The 15,262-nt window shown below is 54.1% G+C and overlaps 1 protein-coding gene across 4 annotated transcripts; it reads right to left on the reverse strand.

The window, feature by feature from the left end:
• Positions 1-1,840: 1,840 nt before the first annotated feature.
• On the reverse strand, positions 1,841-13,734 carry NANOS3 (nanos C2HC-type zinc finger 3). Of its 4 annotated transcripts, none has more exons than XR_010748289.1 (2): positions 13,288-13,734; positions 1,841-2,482 (listed from the first exon to the last, which is right to left on the reverse strand). XR_010748289.1 is itself a non-coding variant. In XM_066361044.1 (2 exons), exons 1-2 carry the CDS (start codon positions 4,916-4,918, stop codon positions 2,415-2,417), a joined length of 525 nt encoding a protein of 174 aa, XP_066217141.1. In that variant the 3' UTR covers positions 1,841-2,414. The 4 variants fall into 4 exon arrangements, 2 of the variants coding, with proteins under 2 accessions (XP_066217141.1, XP_066217140.1); XM_066361044.1 differs by lacking the exon at positions 13,288-13,734 and adding an exon at positions 4,465-4,918 and having other exon boundaries at positions 1,841-2,485; XM_066361043.1 differs by lacking the exon at positions 13,288-13,734 and adding an exon at positions 4,423-4,918.
• Between the last annotated feature and the right edge of the window lie 1,528 nt (positions 13,735-15,262).

The following is a 15,262-nucleotide window of genomic DNA, read 5'->3' on the forward strand; positions in this document are numbered from 1 at the left end:
CATTGGAAGGAGCCCCAATCGCTATCATTAAACCCATTTCACAGAAAAAGATACTTCTGTTAAAATGGTCACCATCAGGTGGACCAGACCCACCCCTTTATTAGTGGCTCTGCCTGTGGCTCCCACATTCAAACTCCTAGGGCCATGGCAGAGCAGCCCTTCCACTGCTGCCTTCTTACATCCTGGGAGACCCCATTTGGGTGGGCAGCAAGTTGGATCAGGGTCCCCTGCCACCTCTCTTCCCTTGACCCTGCCAGGACAGGCTGGTTCATCCAGTGTCCTGGGTCCAAGCCGTAGCAGCTGGCAGTGGCTGGGAGGTTGTGTCCTCAATTCAATATGAAGACACTTAGGGCCACCCCTCCTTGTTTTTGTCTTCCCCTCTCCCTCCAAGCCTAGGCAGCAGGCAGTCTTCAAGGGTAGGTTCCTATCACTAGCTTTCCTCCTGGGTGGCCTCAGGTCCCCAGTTCAAGGGCAGAGAGGATCTGCAAAGTCCAAATCCTGCCTCCACCCAACCCTGGGATAGAGAGACCAAGTGGGTTGGAGATGAAGGCCAGCTCTTAGTTTAGGAAAGGAATGTGGATTGGATACTTGCCACCTGCTGCCCCCTGGAGGCCAGGAAAACAAGCTCTGGTGATGGAGAAGACAGACATGGGTGGTGGTTCCTAAGGGCAGCCCCTCAGGAAAATCGGATCACAACCCCTAGGTCAGGAGGGCTCTGTATCTCTCTCCCAGTCTTGCTACAGTAGACCCAAAATTGCCTCCACAGTGCCCTGGGCAGGGCCCCAGGACAGAGTCCTATTTCCTGCCCTCCCCCACAGAAGGACATGGCATGTGACTCCACGGCCCCAAGTCATTGGGACATTGTCATGTGATGTAAACATTCAGAGGGCCTCTTTGATGAGGACAATGTGAGGAGGGAGACTTTGTCTAACTGTCTCTCCATTTCTCCCTCAAATTATGCCTCCCCACCCCCATTGTGGGGGATTCCACCTCTTTGGCATGTCAGCATGAGAGGGGGGGCTGAAAGGGAGTTTGAAAACACCAATGGACCCTGGCTAGTGGCTCAGTGGATAAAGCATCAGCCCCAGGTATGAACACCCCAGGTTTGATTCCGGGTCAGGGCACACAGAAGTGACCTTTTTTTTTTGTATTTTTCTGAAGCTGGAAACGGGGAGAGACAGTCAGACAGACTCCTGCATGCGCCCCAGCGGGATCCACCCGGCACGCCCACCAAGGGCGATGCTCTGCCCACCAGGGGCGACGCTCTGCCCACCAGGGGGCGATGCTCTGCCCCTCCGGGGCGTCGCTCTGCCGGGACCAGAGCCACTCTAGCGCCTGGGGCAGAGGCCAAGGAGCCATCCCCAGCGCCCGGGCCATCTTTGCTCCAATAGAGCCTTGGCTGCGGGAGGGGAAGAGAGAGACAGAGAGGAAGGAGGGGAGGGAGGGGAGGGAGGAGAGGGGGATTGGAGAAGCAAATGGGCACCTCTCCTATGTGCCCTGGCCGGGAATCGAACCCGGGTCCCCCGCACGCCAGGCCGATGCTCTACTGCTGAGCCAACCGGCCAGGGCCCAGAAGTGACCATTTGCTTTTCACCCACTCCCTCTCCCCTTTCTCTCCCTCTTCTCCTCCCACAGATTGGTTTGAGCATGGCCTGGGGCGCTGAGGATAGCTTGGTTGATTTGAGCATTGGCCCCAGACAGGTTTTCTGGGTGGATCCCTGATAGGGCACAGGCGGGAGACTGTCTCACTATCTCCCCTCCTCTCACTTTAAAAAAAAAAAAAGAGAGAGAGAGAGAGAAAGAAAACCCAGCACTTGGCACAGAAGAGGCACACAAACTATTGGAAAGTGAATAAGTAATAAGGAAGCTGAGGTTCAGAGTCTGAACAACAAATGTCAAGAAAATACCTAATGTGCTAACTTGGCAGCAGAGGTCTTGCCCAGAAGTGCCAGGAAAGGGGTGACCCCTCAAAATCCCACTGCCGGCCCATAGTGCCCACTCCCATTTTGCAGCTCATCCCAGTGTCCAAGTCTCCATGGGAAAGTGGAAGTCAAAGTAACATGCAGGCTAACACAGCCAGGAGAGAAAAGAGTCGCCTGAGCCCCTCGGAAGCAGTTCCCCCTACCGTGTCTCAGTACCAGCCTAATCTGACCACTAATCCATTCATAGCATTTATTGAGCGCTGAGTACCCCGTGTTGAGGAGGGAGGGAAGGGCATCCCCGTACCACCTCCTTCCTCACAGGGCTCTTTTGGCAGTGTTCCCAGGCCCTGCTCCTCACTTAAATTCCCAGGCTGGGGGAGGGTTCAGGGGAGGGTCCTTGCCAGATGCATCTTCCGGGAAATCCAGCCTTCACGGAGTCAGGGTACTAGGAGAAGGCGGCAGCATCCCGGACGTCTTCCCCGCACCGGCCTTCTACGCAGAATTGGAAGGGCAGCAAGAAGAAGGTGGACGTCCAGAAGACTTCCCGGCACCTCTGGAACCTGGGTTTTCAAAGTGGAGGGGATAGGAGAAAAACAATAGGTGAATCATTGCCTACTTATCAGTTCAATCTGCAGGGCTCCCGGGGCTTTGGCGCCACCCGGAGGCTGCTTATGGAATAGCACCCAAGTCACATTCCTGGACCGTGGCAAGCCCCAGATGAGACCAAGACCCCAACACGAAGCGCAAAAACTCCAACTCCGCCCTGTGGTGCTACTCCCTGGTGGCCATAGGGCTCCGGGAACCGCCCACACAGGATTTGTGATGCCTAGAGTGTTACGAGGGAGGCAGGCCTCGGGCAGCCCCTATGTGCCAAGGGATGGCTCCCTCACACTTCACTACATACCCTGGGAGGTGAGTTTTCCTGCTCCCTCAAAATTAAAGGGAAAAAGGAAGATTCTGAGACCATCATTTCTATATGTCTCCTCAGCTTCCTGCATCACGGAATGTCAAAAGGATATTATCTTCTCCTGGAGTCAGTCTCGCCTTTAACAAAAGTTCATTTCACAGCTGTGGGGGCAGGGCGGCGGTCCTCTTGCCAGTTCACTACCCTTGAGGAGCTCACAGTTTGATGGAGAGGCGGTACCCACCCACAGTACCCAAATAGACAACAACACCACCCCATCACATCCCCTCCTCTGTTGGCTGACTACCCCATAAAGTCACTAAAACGAATTTGTCCTTTAAACCCCCAAAGGACCTCAGGTCTTTTGCATCTACTATAATGGTAACTGCTGCCATTTAAGCCCAAGCTACTCAAAGCCTGCATGGTCTGTGGTCTGGCAGCATGGCAGCCTTATAGGGAGCTGGTTAAAAATGCAGGTATTCAGGCCTCACTCAAAACAAATCTGCAGAATTGAAACCTACACTCGAATAAGATCTGAGTGACCCCATGTGGCAGGCCGTGCAGATGAGGAGAGCAGGTTTAGAACTCAGGGAGGCTCCAGCTGCAGCTCTCCCCTAATCTACAACCCCAGATGCTCTCCTGGACCACTCCCCAGACAGCAAACTCATGTGGCCCCCCTCCAACCTAATGTTTCCCTGGGTGCTGGGCCATTCCCTTCTGCCTGCCTTGGTTCCCTCTGCCTGGAGGACTAGTCTCTTTAAACACTCTCAAATCCATCCCCATGATCCATTTGCTTAGCCACTGTCTAGCTCATTCTTAACACACAGACCTGGTCTTGCCACTTCTGTTGCTCCCTAGTGCCCAAATCCACTCTTTAATATGACTCACAAGTCCCTATAGGCCCTTTGTCCCCAAATCTCTGACACCTCCCCCTCTATCATACAAGCACACACACTCCATCCTTAAATTCCCGAGCAAACCCCAATGCCTGGGCCACATTTCCAACACTCCACCAAACTGAATTAGACTTCTGAAGTCACTTCATCCAGGAAGCCTCTTGAATCCCCTCATCTGGATCAGGTGTGTTTTCTAGACTCCCCCATTCAGCACCCATTGCGCCATGTTTTAACTGCCGCTCTCCCATCTACCCTGTCCACCACTGGCCCAGCCCAGCACTTGGCACAGAAGAAGCACACAAACTATTGGAAAGTGAATAAGTAATAAGGAAGCTGAGGTTCAGAGTCTGAGAAACTTCTCTCAGGCCACACAACTCCTCAGTTCCAAGCATTGTCAAGCCCCTCCTGTACTTATCCCCAGACCCCATCACTTGCTAGTTCCCATGGCTTCCCTGCCAGGTCACTTGTGCCTGGAAAAGAACAGCATTTCCCTCAAGGGCCCAGAGAGGGAGAGTCCCTTACCCAAGACCACACAGCAAAGTCAAGGCCCAGTTTTCCCACACTGGGCAACATTTCTGGAATACTTTTCTAAGGTTTCTACACTGATTTTTCTGCCCTGAACCCCCTGAAGTGGGTACTGGGGTTAAAATCCCACTTAACAGAGACAGGCCCCCCCTCCACAGTGGGTTTCCCCAGCCACCTGCACTGGCTCCTGCTGCTGCTGCTGCTGCTGCTGCTCCTCCTCCTCCTCCTCCTCTTCGGCGGTGACCTGAGTCCTGTGTTCTCCCTTTGTCAGGCCGGGACAACTTCTTGCCTGCGGAGTTTCGGGTGGTGTAGCTGTAGACAGAGGTGTAGCCTTGGCCTGTGAGTGGGCAGAAGCGACGGGTGTGGGCACGATCTCGAGTGGCACCACACTGGGGGCACACGTAGTCTCGAAGGATGGGGCACAGCACCCGGCCTGCCTCATCCTTAAGCACGTGGGACTGGTAGATGGCCCGGGACTCCCCGTTGTGTTTGCAGAAAGAGCACAGGCGTTCTGGAGCTGGTGAGGATTCTGGACTGGACCTCTGATCCCCTGATCCTGGCGCTGGTTCTGGCTGGGGGTCCAGCCTGGTCTGAGGCTCCTCTTCCCCACGCAGAGCCCCCACCAGACTTGCCAAACCCAGGTAATCTGTCCACAGGTTGAATGTCCCCATGACTGGGCAGTGTGTGCCAGGTGGAGGGGCAGAGAGAAGAAACCCTTCCTGCCCCAAGCTTGTCCTTATGCCCTTCTTCCCTGCCCCTCCCCTCCCCTCTCTGGAGCCTTGGAGTCTGGGCTGTCAGTTCTCTCCTTATACCTCCAAGGAGTTGAAGGGGGAGGAACAAGCTGTGGGAGATTCCTTATTGTCACAGGGGGCTTGCTGCCACACCTGCCAAGGAGATGTATTGTCTCTGAGTGGGGCAAGGGGGGGTGTAACAGGATACAGTCTGCAGGGGGCACCCAGAATTTGGAGCCACACACCCCACCAGAGGGCATTGGAAGAACTACCTCCCACCCATCCTTGGAGGAGGCCTGCCACCCTGCCCCACAGGGTTTTGGGTGGGGGGTTTGGAAGCCCCACCCTCAGGAGAGGTATTGATGTAACTTAGTAACTGCTTTCTTCCTTCCTTTAGGCTGGGGGAAGGGCCAGGTGCCCCTGGGCCTTTTGGGGAGGCAGGGAGCTGTTGATTCTCCTCCAGATGTCCCTGGAAGGGGGGATGGTACCTGGCTCATAGGACCAAGGCTCCCAGCTCTGGTCTCCCTCAGGGCACTTGCATACCCATTGTCTAAGTAGAACCTCCATTTAATGGATGAACAAACTGAGGTATGATTCCACCTGCCTATCAGATTATTCACAAAGACTAACATAAGCCTGACCTGAAGCCTCAACCTGGAAATCTGGGGTCGCTGGTTCAAAGGCCCAGGCTTGCCCAGTCAAAGCACATACATGAGAAGCAACTACTTCGAGTTGATGCTTCCTTCTCCTCCCCCCACCCCATTTCACGTTCTCTCTCTCCTCTCTCTAAAAATCAATAAATAAAATCTTAAAAAAAAAAAAAGAGCTCAAAAGTCTGCTTCCCCCATCCAGTTACAGGAGCCCCAGGGCTAGGTGTAGATGTTCCTTCAGTCCCTGGGGTGGTAAAGGAAGAAATGGGGAGGTTGGGGAGAGCAAGGGCACTGGCTGGGCTAAAGGGAAGTCCCCCAGCACTCACTAGATCCTTGATCCTCCCACCCTCAAATGAGCCCTTAGCTCAATATCAGGACAGTGGAGTGGTGTGCCCAGAAGTCATCCAGGTGGGGCACAGACATGCAGGTGGAAGGACCAGCCAGCACCAAGGTGCGAGGGGGCAATGGAGGATCCAGGCAAGGAGGGTGAGAAATCCAGGACGTGGACACAGAGCAGAAGCCCCATATACTTATGGGGCTTAAGCCCCATACACTCACTTAAGACATGCTTATGGAGCCTTCAGGGAGCAAATCTCACCACCCCATTTCTAAAGGGTTTTCAGCTGCCCAGTTCCCCCCTAAGCCTCCAGGATTTCTTCCTCAAATCCAGCTTGTGTCCTCCAGGATCCCAGTCACCAGCCCTCCCCAAGCGGTGAGAGGCTGGGGTCAGGGCAAGGTACAGGCTGAGAAATTTGGGGGTAACCCATGGTGGGTGTTGTCCTCCAGCCCACTCCCGTGAGGCTGTGTGTGGCCCGGCCACAGTGACATTCATCCCTCGGCGGGTCTGTCCTCTGTCCTCACAACCCACCGACAACAATGAATGTTGATTGTGACCTTAGCTGTGGCCTTAAAGGAGGGGATGTGCTCAGGTGGGACCGGCCCCCCAGGTTTGGAAGGTGGGGGTCGCGATGGATGGATGGCAGTTCCAGGCCTCGGGGTCCACTCAACGGTCGATGGTTTGCCTGAGCTGCCCAAACTCACCGACAGGTTGAATGTTCCCCCAAGCCCTTGGCAACTTCTTGGGGATGGGTGGGGGTGGGTCCCAGAGTAGAGGATGGGAGGCAGGGAACCGGAGAGATGAGGGAGGGAGGGACCTATTAACTGATTAAGTCAGCAAACAGTAGGTGCCAACTGTGTGCTCCAGGACCTGGAAAAGCACAAGATTAATATAAATAGTGGTGACAGTATATATTTTCGTAGCCTTTGCTACACAGATGTTACAATATTAGTGCTGGGCTCCCTGCTTCATGTATTTACTCAAAATTACCCTCAAAAGGGCCCTGGCATGTGCAAATGTAGTCCATTTGTCAGTTTGGGATTCTGAGGCCAGAGGGCACCATCACGCAACAGAGAGATAAACAAATCATTTTAATACAATGTATACCTTCTGTGAGCCTCACCATGTTCCTGGACAGGATTGTTTATAAATCGCAACCACCCCTGGGGGTCATCAGACTCTCCACTTTGCAAATGCATGCAGGGCGCATAGTGGGGCCACGGTCAGGCCCACCCACAGGTCCATTTGCCCACTGGACAGAGGAGAAGTGAGAGGACCAACCGGAACACCCGCTACCCTCCTGCAGAATCTCTCAGGGAATCTGAACTCAGGTTCTAGGTAATCTAAGTGTGAAAGGTCTTTCACCCTCAGACCACAAACATAGCTGCTCAGTCTCCGTCTGCGGCAAGATGCTGCCCCCTACCCATTTCCTCCCGGTAAAATGGGCCCTCCAGGGCCATGCAGAGTTGGGTGCCCGCTCCCACGGATGCCCCTACTGGCAGTCTCATGGGAGGCTGCCCCTAACATAGGTCTAAGGACCTAGAGGATGACCTCAAGTGTCCTACAAATTTCCATTTCCCTCCCATTTCATTCAGGGGAATATGGAATCCCAAAGAAACCCCCTCGCATAACTCTAAGGCAGATCAGTCACCCCAAGTATACTAAGCTTGAACAAACCCTCTAGAACGTCCCTGGCTCCCTGGCGTTGTTGGCCTAAGCCAGCACAACTCCCCAATCCCCGCTCCCGAGGCTCCACTTAGAGGTCCTGCTCCAGGAGACCCGCCTCGCTAAAGCCACTAACCCTGGCTCCTCCTCAAGACCCGCCCTTTTAAAGCCCTCCCACATATTGCCTGTCTCTGGTATCCTCTCTCTAAAACCCGCCCATAGACATTCCCATGGAGACCGGCCCCAAATTTAGCACCCTTAAACCCCGCCCCTTAAGTCACTCTTCAAATAGCTCACCACCCCAAAAGTCCTCGTCCCAGGTCCCGCCCTCTAAGCCTAACTCCCGTAGCACCCCACATTCTGCCGGCCCCAGGAGCGACCGAAGTCACAGAGTCCCGTCCCTAAGGACCCTCTTCTAGAAACCTCCAGCCTAGACCCCCCACGGGGCGCGTCCCTATGGAATCCTCAAAGCCGTCCCCTTGGAACCCAACCCCCTTAAGGTCCGCCTTGACAGAACCTGCCCTCAAACCGGAGCCCCTCAGGAGCTCGACCCCCGCCAAGACTCGCCCCACGAAATTTTCCCACTTCCTGAATCCCCTTCCCCAAAGCCTGTCCTCTCCTCCCAGGGCCGGGGTCCACCCTCGTCAGGAGTTCCAGGTAGGGCGCCCTCCTCCCCATGGACCATCAGCCCAGCCAGCAGGTCCCCATTCAGGCTCAGGGGTGGGTGGCACCCTACCCGGGCTTCTCCCCTTTACCCCCTACAGTAGGGGTCGGGAACCTATGGCTCGCGAGCCAGATGTGGCTCTTTTGATGGCTGCATCTGACTTACAGACAAATCTTTAATAAAAAAATATTAAAAATATAAAACATTCTCATGTATTACAATCCATTCATTTCCTATCGCTCATGTTCATGGTTGCTGGTGGCTGGAGCCAATCACAGCTGTTCTCTGGGACGACACCAAATTTTTATTGGAAAATGCATAACGTACACGGTCGTTGTGTGGCTCTCACAGAATTACATTTTAAAATATGTGGCATTCATGGCTCTCTCAGCCAAAAAGTTTCCTAACCCCTATAAAGCGTCGACCTGGAAATGCTGAGGTCGCAGATTCGAAACCCTGGGCTTGCCTGGTCAAGGCACATATGGGAGTTGATGCTTCCAGCTCCTCCCCCCTTCTCTCTCTCTGTCTCTCTCACTCCTCTCTAAAAAAAAAAAAAAAAAAAAAAAAAAAAAAAAAAAAAAGTTTCCTAACCCCTGCCCTACAGGTATCCGGATCCTTCCGAGAGAGAATGTGGGTTCTCTTGGCCTGGCTGGGCTGCTTAGTTGGTTAGAGCGTCACCCCCACGCCAAGTTTGCAGGTTGAATCCTAGGTCAGGGTACATTCAAGAAGCAACTGATGAATGCACAAATAAGTGGAACAACAAATCAATGTTTCTCTCTCTCACTTTCTCTTTCTAAAATTTAATTAATTAATTAAATAATATGGGTTCTCCTGCCTTGGGGATAGTGGTCCTAACAAAGACAATGCCTAGAACCCTGGGGGGAGGAGCATAGTTTGGGAGGGTCAAGACAGTAATAATAATAATTCTTTACACACATTACCCTATTATTAGGATACCCATTTTTGTCTGTGAGGAAGGTGATGCTCTGAGAGTTTGGTATACAACTCTAGGAGGTTCCTCAAAAGCTCTGTTCTTAGTGACTGTGAAGCTATAATGCGTGATCATCAGATCCGAGGCACTCTGTCATATTGAGAACCCCCCCCCAAGACACCCTTTCTCATGTACCTTCTCTCAGCTAGCTTCCCGAGGGCACAGATCTTGACCTACCAAGGAGGGAGGTCCCTGCAAGAGGTCTCCCCAAAATTGGAAAGGAGGGGCTGGTGGGAGCAATCAACACCGCGGAGCTAGGTACGTGGGCGGGGCTTCCAACTGAGGGGCGGGGAGGGAGGAGCACAGCCCACCGGGTCCTGTGGGGAGAGGTTATCTGGGGCCTATCTGGGGTCTGTCTCCCTTTGTCTGCGGTGGTTCCAGCCTTTGCCCTCCGTGTCTGGGTCTGCTTGTCCGCGTCTGACTGTGCCCCTCGGTGGCCTGTATTTGTCTGGGTCTCCCACCCTGCAACTGCTCCTGTTCCTGGCTGTCTGTCCCTTTATACCTGATCTCTGTTGGTCTACCCCCTCAACATCTGCATTTCTCTGTCTGGACATGGATCTTGTGGGGTGGAGATCTGACCGTCTCTCCTGCCAAGTATCCTCAGACCTTCTGAGAGGCCCATTGGACTTCCATATGACTTTGAAGCCCAGCAGGGTGAGGGAGCTGTCTCCTCGCACTCCCAACCTTAGGCCCTGATGCAAGGCAGGGGTGCCCTACAGAGCCAATTCCTTTTCTACCTGGGACCCCACCCCTGCCACACCGGGGCTGAGAGGGTTTGTCTGGACAGAAGACTGGGAATAAGTGGGGTGAGGGAAGACTTCCAGAAGCTACTCTGGCCTAGGGCCCGCCCCCACCCCCTATCCCAACCCTGAGCTCCAGGAAGGCAGGGCAGCTAGTGCAGGTCTGAGGGTCAGGGTCAGAGGTGAGAGGGTGATGGATGGAGGCAGCTCTGCCATCAAATTGAAGAAAAGGGAGTGTAGGGGGAGGGCACGAGGTCAGAGATACTGGGCTTCCACGGGGTGTTTGGCAGCCTATGTGTGTCTGTATGTATGTCCATGCATGTGTTCCTTCATGTGTGTCCTTGTGTGTGTGCATGGACTTGTGGGGAACATGGGGGAGGAGGTGGTCAAGGCCTGGCAGACAAAGAGCCCATTATGGCGGTATGGTGACAGCACATATGGGGTCCCTAAGTGGGGGTGGAGTCCAGTTGATGGTCCAGACTGTCTAGACTGGCAGGTAGGAGATTTCTCATTTCCCTCTTACCTGTGTGGCCTCTCAGGTTCCCACTCTGCCCTCCCCATGCCAGTTCCTGGCTTCCTCTGGCTGTTCCGGCCTTTAATGTGGGGTCCTCAGACAAGGGGCTCCTCAGTCCCATGCGGACCTGGGAGTGGCCAGAGGGTTAGAAGCCCAACTTCCTTCCCAAGCCCACCAGAGCTGGTGAGAAGGTTCTGGCTTCACTTGAGTTAGGGTTGGGGGCTGTGAAGAGGCCTGGGGCTAGTTGATGTGAAACTTAAGACACTTCTGTGGCTCAAGGTGCAGGGTGACCCTGCATGTAGGTCAGGGTGGGCTCTGTCTGAAAACACAGGCAGCAGCTGCCTATAGGCCTGTTACTGGGGAGCTACAGTGGGCTTGGAGTCCAAGCAAATGACTGGGCTATTTTGGAGGTCTGTGGGTGTATGATAGTGGGCAGCTGTCTCTATGTCAGTTGTGTGTGTATTGGCAAGTGTGTTGTTATTCCCGTGGGCTTCTGTTTGTGTGTGGATGTCAGTGTAACTGTGGGTGTGTGTCAGGCTAATTGGGGGTAATTGCAGGTCGATGTGTGAACCACAGTATGTGGATGTCTGGCGTATGTCAGTGTCACAGGGTGACTGTAGTCTGTGTGTTATCTAATTGTGTTGCCTCCCCTTCACCCTTACTAAAATGTTAGCTCCAAAAGGGCAGGGATTTTGATCTCTTGTATCCCTAGCACTAGAATGGTGCCTGGTATATAGCAGATGCTCAATAAACAAGCACCGACTTATGGTCATCCAGGTGACTGGATTTTTTTAAAATTTTTATTTATTTATTCATTTTAGAGGAGAGAGAGAGAGAGAGAGAGAGAGAGAGAGAGAGAGAAGGGGGAGGAGCAGGAAGCTTCAACTCCTATATATGCCTTGACCAGGCAAGCCCAGGGTTTTGAACTGGTGACCTCAGAGTTCCATGTCGACGCTTTATCCACTGCGCCACCACAGGTCAGGCTCAGGTGACTGGATTTTTGAGTGTCCCTGTTATTTTTCCCGCAGATCTGTGTGAGTTGTTGTGCATGTTATTTTACCTGTCTGTGTGACAGTATTATTGTAGGTGTGCAGGTATAAAGTCAAGTGTTACTATAGGTGACTAGTGACTATGGGTGTAGGTATTATTAGGTTCATACCTGTTTTGTGAGTGACAGTGTCATAATGGGTATCTAGGAGGATCAGATTTACCATAGGCTATCATGTGTCAGCATGCGTGGCTCTGTTATATGTGTGTCTATCAAGATTACTATCACCTGATGTCAGCATCTGTACAGGCCTTGTACCACCTGTGTGTGTGTGTGTCAGGTTGCCTGGATGACTGTAGGTGACTGTGGGTGTGTCCTTGCTTGGGCAGGTATATGCATGTCTGTGTATATGTCTAGCCATACTTGTGTCAGGGTGTTTAACATATCTGTGGCTGTCAGTTACCCAGGGTGACAGCCTGTGGGTGCCCATTCAACAATGTACTCTGAGTGTCTGTGTGTGTGGGTGATAACTATGTGTGTGTTAGTGCAAGGCTATGTCTATGCCATGGCCACCATCACTGGTGGCTGCATTTTTCTGTGTGACTGTTTTCACAGGATGCCCCTCTCTCTGTGGGTGATGTGTTTGCCCATGAGGCAGTGTTATTGTGGGTGATGTGTGTATGTGCATGTGCGTATCAATGTTCTTGCAGGTGACTTGAGAAGTGGGGATGCTGCTATATGTCTGGGTATATAGTGTGTGGTTAGGGGGTTATTCATCAGCTACTTATGAATATCATCTAACTGTGGCTCTGTAAGTGCATCTGTGAGCAGTCTAGGGAAGTGGGGAATCAGTGGGAAAGGAAATGGGGGGCTGAAGTGTAGTGGGGTGTATGGGGTACTTCACAGCTCCCATCAATCAATGAGAGGTCTTCTCCGTTCCTTCCACTCTCAGCGTGCCTTCTAGGGCAGTTCCTGTGAAAGGCTCCCTGTCGCTTTAAAAGGACTCCCAGCAGTGGGATTCGAGGCCATTTTTCCTTTTTATGGCCAGTTTTGGAGGGCGTGTCCCTGTTAGCAAACCTTAGCCCCAGTAAATACCCTGCAGCAGCCTTCAGTAATGACAGTCTGGTGGGAAACACGAAGAGGGACTGGGGCTTCTGCCGGCGGCGCCGCGGCAGCTCCGGACCCGCGGCCGCAGCCAGGCCCGAGCAGGGCCCCCGCAGAGATCGGTCTTTGCGGGGGCCCGTGCAGGCCCGCGCGTCGGTGAATTTGGCTGGGAGCACCCTCCCGAACGCGTGCACCGGGCGGGTGCTTCTACCAACGCCGCATTTCCGAGATCCCCACCCGCTCTGCTCCCTCAAGAACAAAGCTCGCCGCCGCCCTGTCCTAAGGCCTCCAGGGGTCAGGTGTCTGGAGGCCCGGGGTCCCTACCGCCCCATCATGCGTCCCCGCCCCTCGGGGGCACCTCCGCCCGCCCTCCCCGGTGCAGGCGACCAGTTCCGGACTTGAGGGCCTCTCCCCTTGCGGGGGTCTGGTCCTCTCCGAGCCCGTAGTCGGAGTAGGCGAGACGCGGAGATGCCGCCCGGGCCTCCCCGCCCCCCTTCTCCAGCCTCAGCAACAATGGAGGGCCGGGCCGCAGAGGCTGGGGCCCCCGCCCCCGGGCCTGCAGCAGGTGCGTGAGGGGGCTGCTGCCGAGTCCCGCCGCCGCCCCGCCGCGCCCCCAACCCGCGGGTGGCCCCGGCCCGTCCGGCGCCCGCGCTCACCTCGTTTTGGGCCGCCACCGCGTGTCCCCTCTTGTTTCCAAAATCCGCCCGGAAAAGCCCCTCGAGCCAAGGCTCCGGCACGGGAAATTGCATTTTGGCGGCTCCGGGGCTGTGCGGGGGCTACCCAGGCCACGGACAGGGGAGGGGGGGCGTCGCGGTGCTTCGGCGCCGGCTCGAACCCGCGGCCACCGCCTCGCGCCAGCCAACTCGCCCGCCAGTCTGTCTCAGTGACGTGTCCGCGCTCCCTGCCGCCGCCGCCCCCGCCCTTCTCCCCGCGCTGCGCGGGGCTGTGGGTCCACCAGCCGTGGCGGTGTGCGCCTGGAGTCCTCCCTCAAGGCGCTCCGGTATTCACGCGGGAATGCCCACAGGACGCCAGGACGCAGCTCCCGGGGCCCGCGCGGGAGACTCGGGGGCGCAAACGGGCACAGGCAGGGACCGGGACGCACCTAGGCCTCTAAAGCAAATGGGGAGCACACGAGCACAAAGACACGCGGACCACAAACACAGGGAAGGGCGTGCAAGGAGCTGTGAGACGCACACTCACGAGAGGGCGTGACGGGACATGCAGGGGCATTGAGGCTCTGATTACATGGAATGTCCATAAAACGGAAAATGTATATATGCAAGATGCACTACATCCAAGGGACAGGAGGAAGGGCCTCAGAAATGAAATATTCAGAGAGGAACCCAGGGGCACATGCAGAAAATACTGACACACACAAACACAGACACTTAGGGGCACATAGATAACAGCACACACAAATTACACAGACACACAGGGGTACACATAGAATCCATATTTCTACCCACCCACAAGATGCAAAGTTGTGTGAACACCTGGACACACAATACCCTAACATACATAGATAAATATACATAGATACAACATATGGATATATATACACAGAACAGGAATACACCCATAGAGACATGCCAGGTAGTCTCAGGGGCACCCACAGGCACACAAAGTTCACAGACACACAATCCACAATCACTCATGTACAAAGGGCAGAGGCACCTGGAATTCAAAGAATACCTACATCTGCAAAACCCCAGGTTCACAAGGGTCTGACACACACAAATACAAGGACACTTGGGGACATGTATACCTGGGACCATCTGGTGTAAGCACACACTAGCTAGGTGCACAGGCCACACACAGGAGGTGCACTAGGAAGTTGTACTCTACTTATCAATCAGAGATGCTTGCACGAAGCTCCCATATTTACACACACACACAGGGTACACAGAAGCACACAGCAGGGATCCTACACCGGCAGATGCTTGCTCCCTTCAGGGATCCATATAGAGATTCTCACATATAATCCCCAACACACACACACACACACACACACACACACACACACACACCCAGCCTGAGCCATGTGCTAGTGAGGGAGGTCACCTCGGGGCAGACCATGGTGACAGGCAGGGTCTCCCATTGGCTAGGGTTTTCATTCTGTTCACCCATCCCACCCCCCATCTAAGAGGGGGTCAAAAAGGCTTTTGAGCACCACTCCCCAAGGCCAGGCCTTAACCTTTGTGGGGGCACGGTCATATTCCAACTGGCCATGCCTCTCCCCTTCTGCCCCCTCACCACAGTCCTGTCTCAGTTTCTCCTTGACAATTCTCCTTTTCCTATGCTGCATACTTCCTTCAGGTCTCAGTCCAGAAAACCAGCTGGCCCAGGAGGAGGATGTCCCCAGAACCCCAGATTGGGGTCCAGCCTTACCCTGTACCTAACATCTCCTCCCCCAAATAGAGTATAATTCTGGTGTGTGTGTGTGGTGGGGGGGGGGGGGGAGGCAGTGCAAGGAAGATGATGGGAGCAAATAGTAATTAAGTCTCCCTGGATAGGATCGGGTTTATTTTTGTTTCTCTTACATCCTCCCCTTTCAAACTGAAAAGGGAGGGATTTGCTCTGGAAATGGCTTCATTCATTTCATTCATTCATTCCCAATCATCTCAGACTCTT

The sequence above is a fragment of the Saccopteryx leptura genome, chromosome 1 (genome assembly GCF_036850995.1).
Source record: "Saccopteryx leptura isolate mSacLep1 chromosome 1, mSacLep1_pri_phased_curated, whole genome shotgun sequence".
In the NCBI taxonomy this organism is placed as follows: Eukaryota; Metazoa; Chordata; class Mammalia; order Chiroptera; family Emballonuridae; genus Saccopteryx; species Saccopteryx leptura.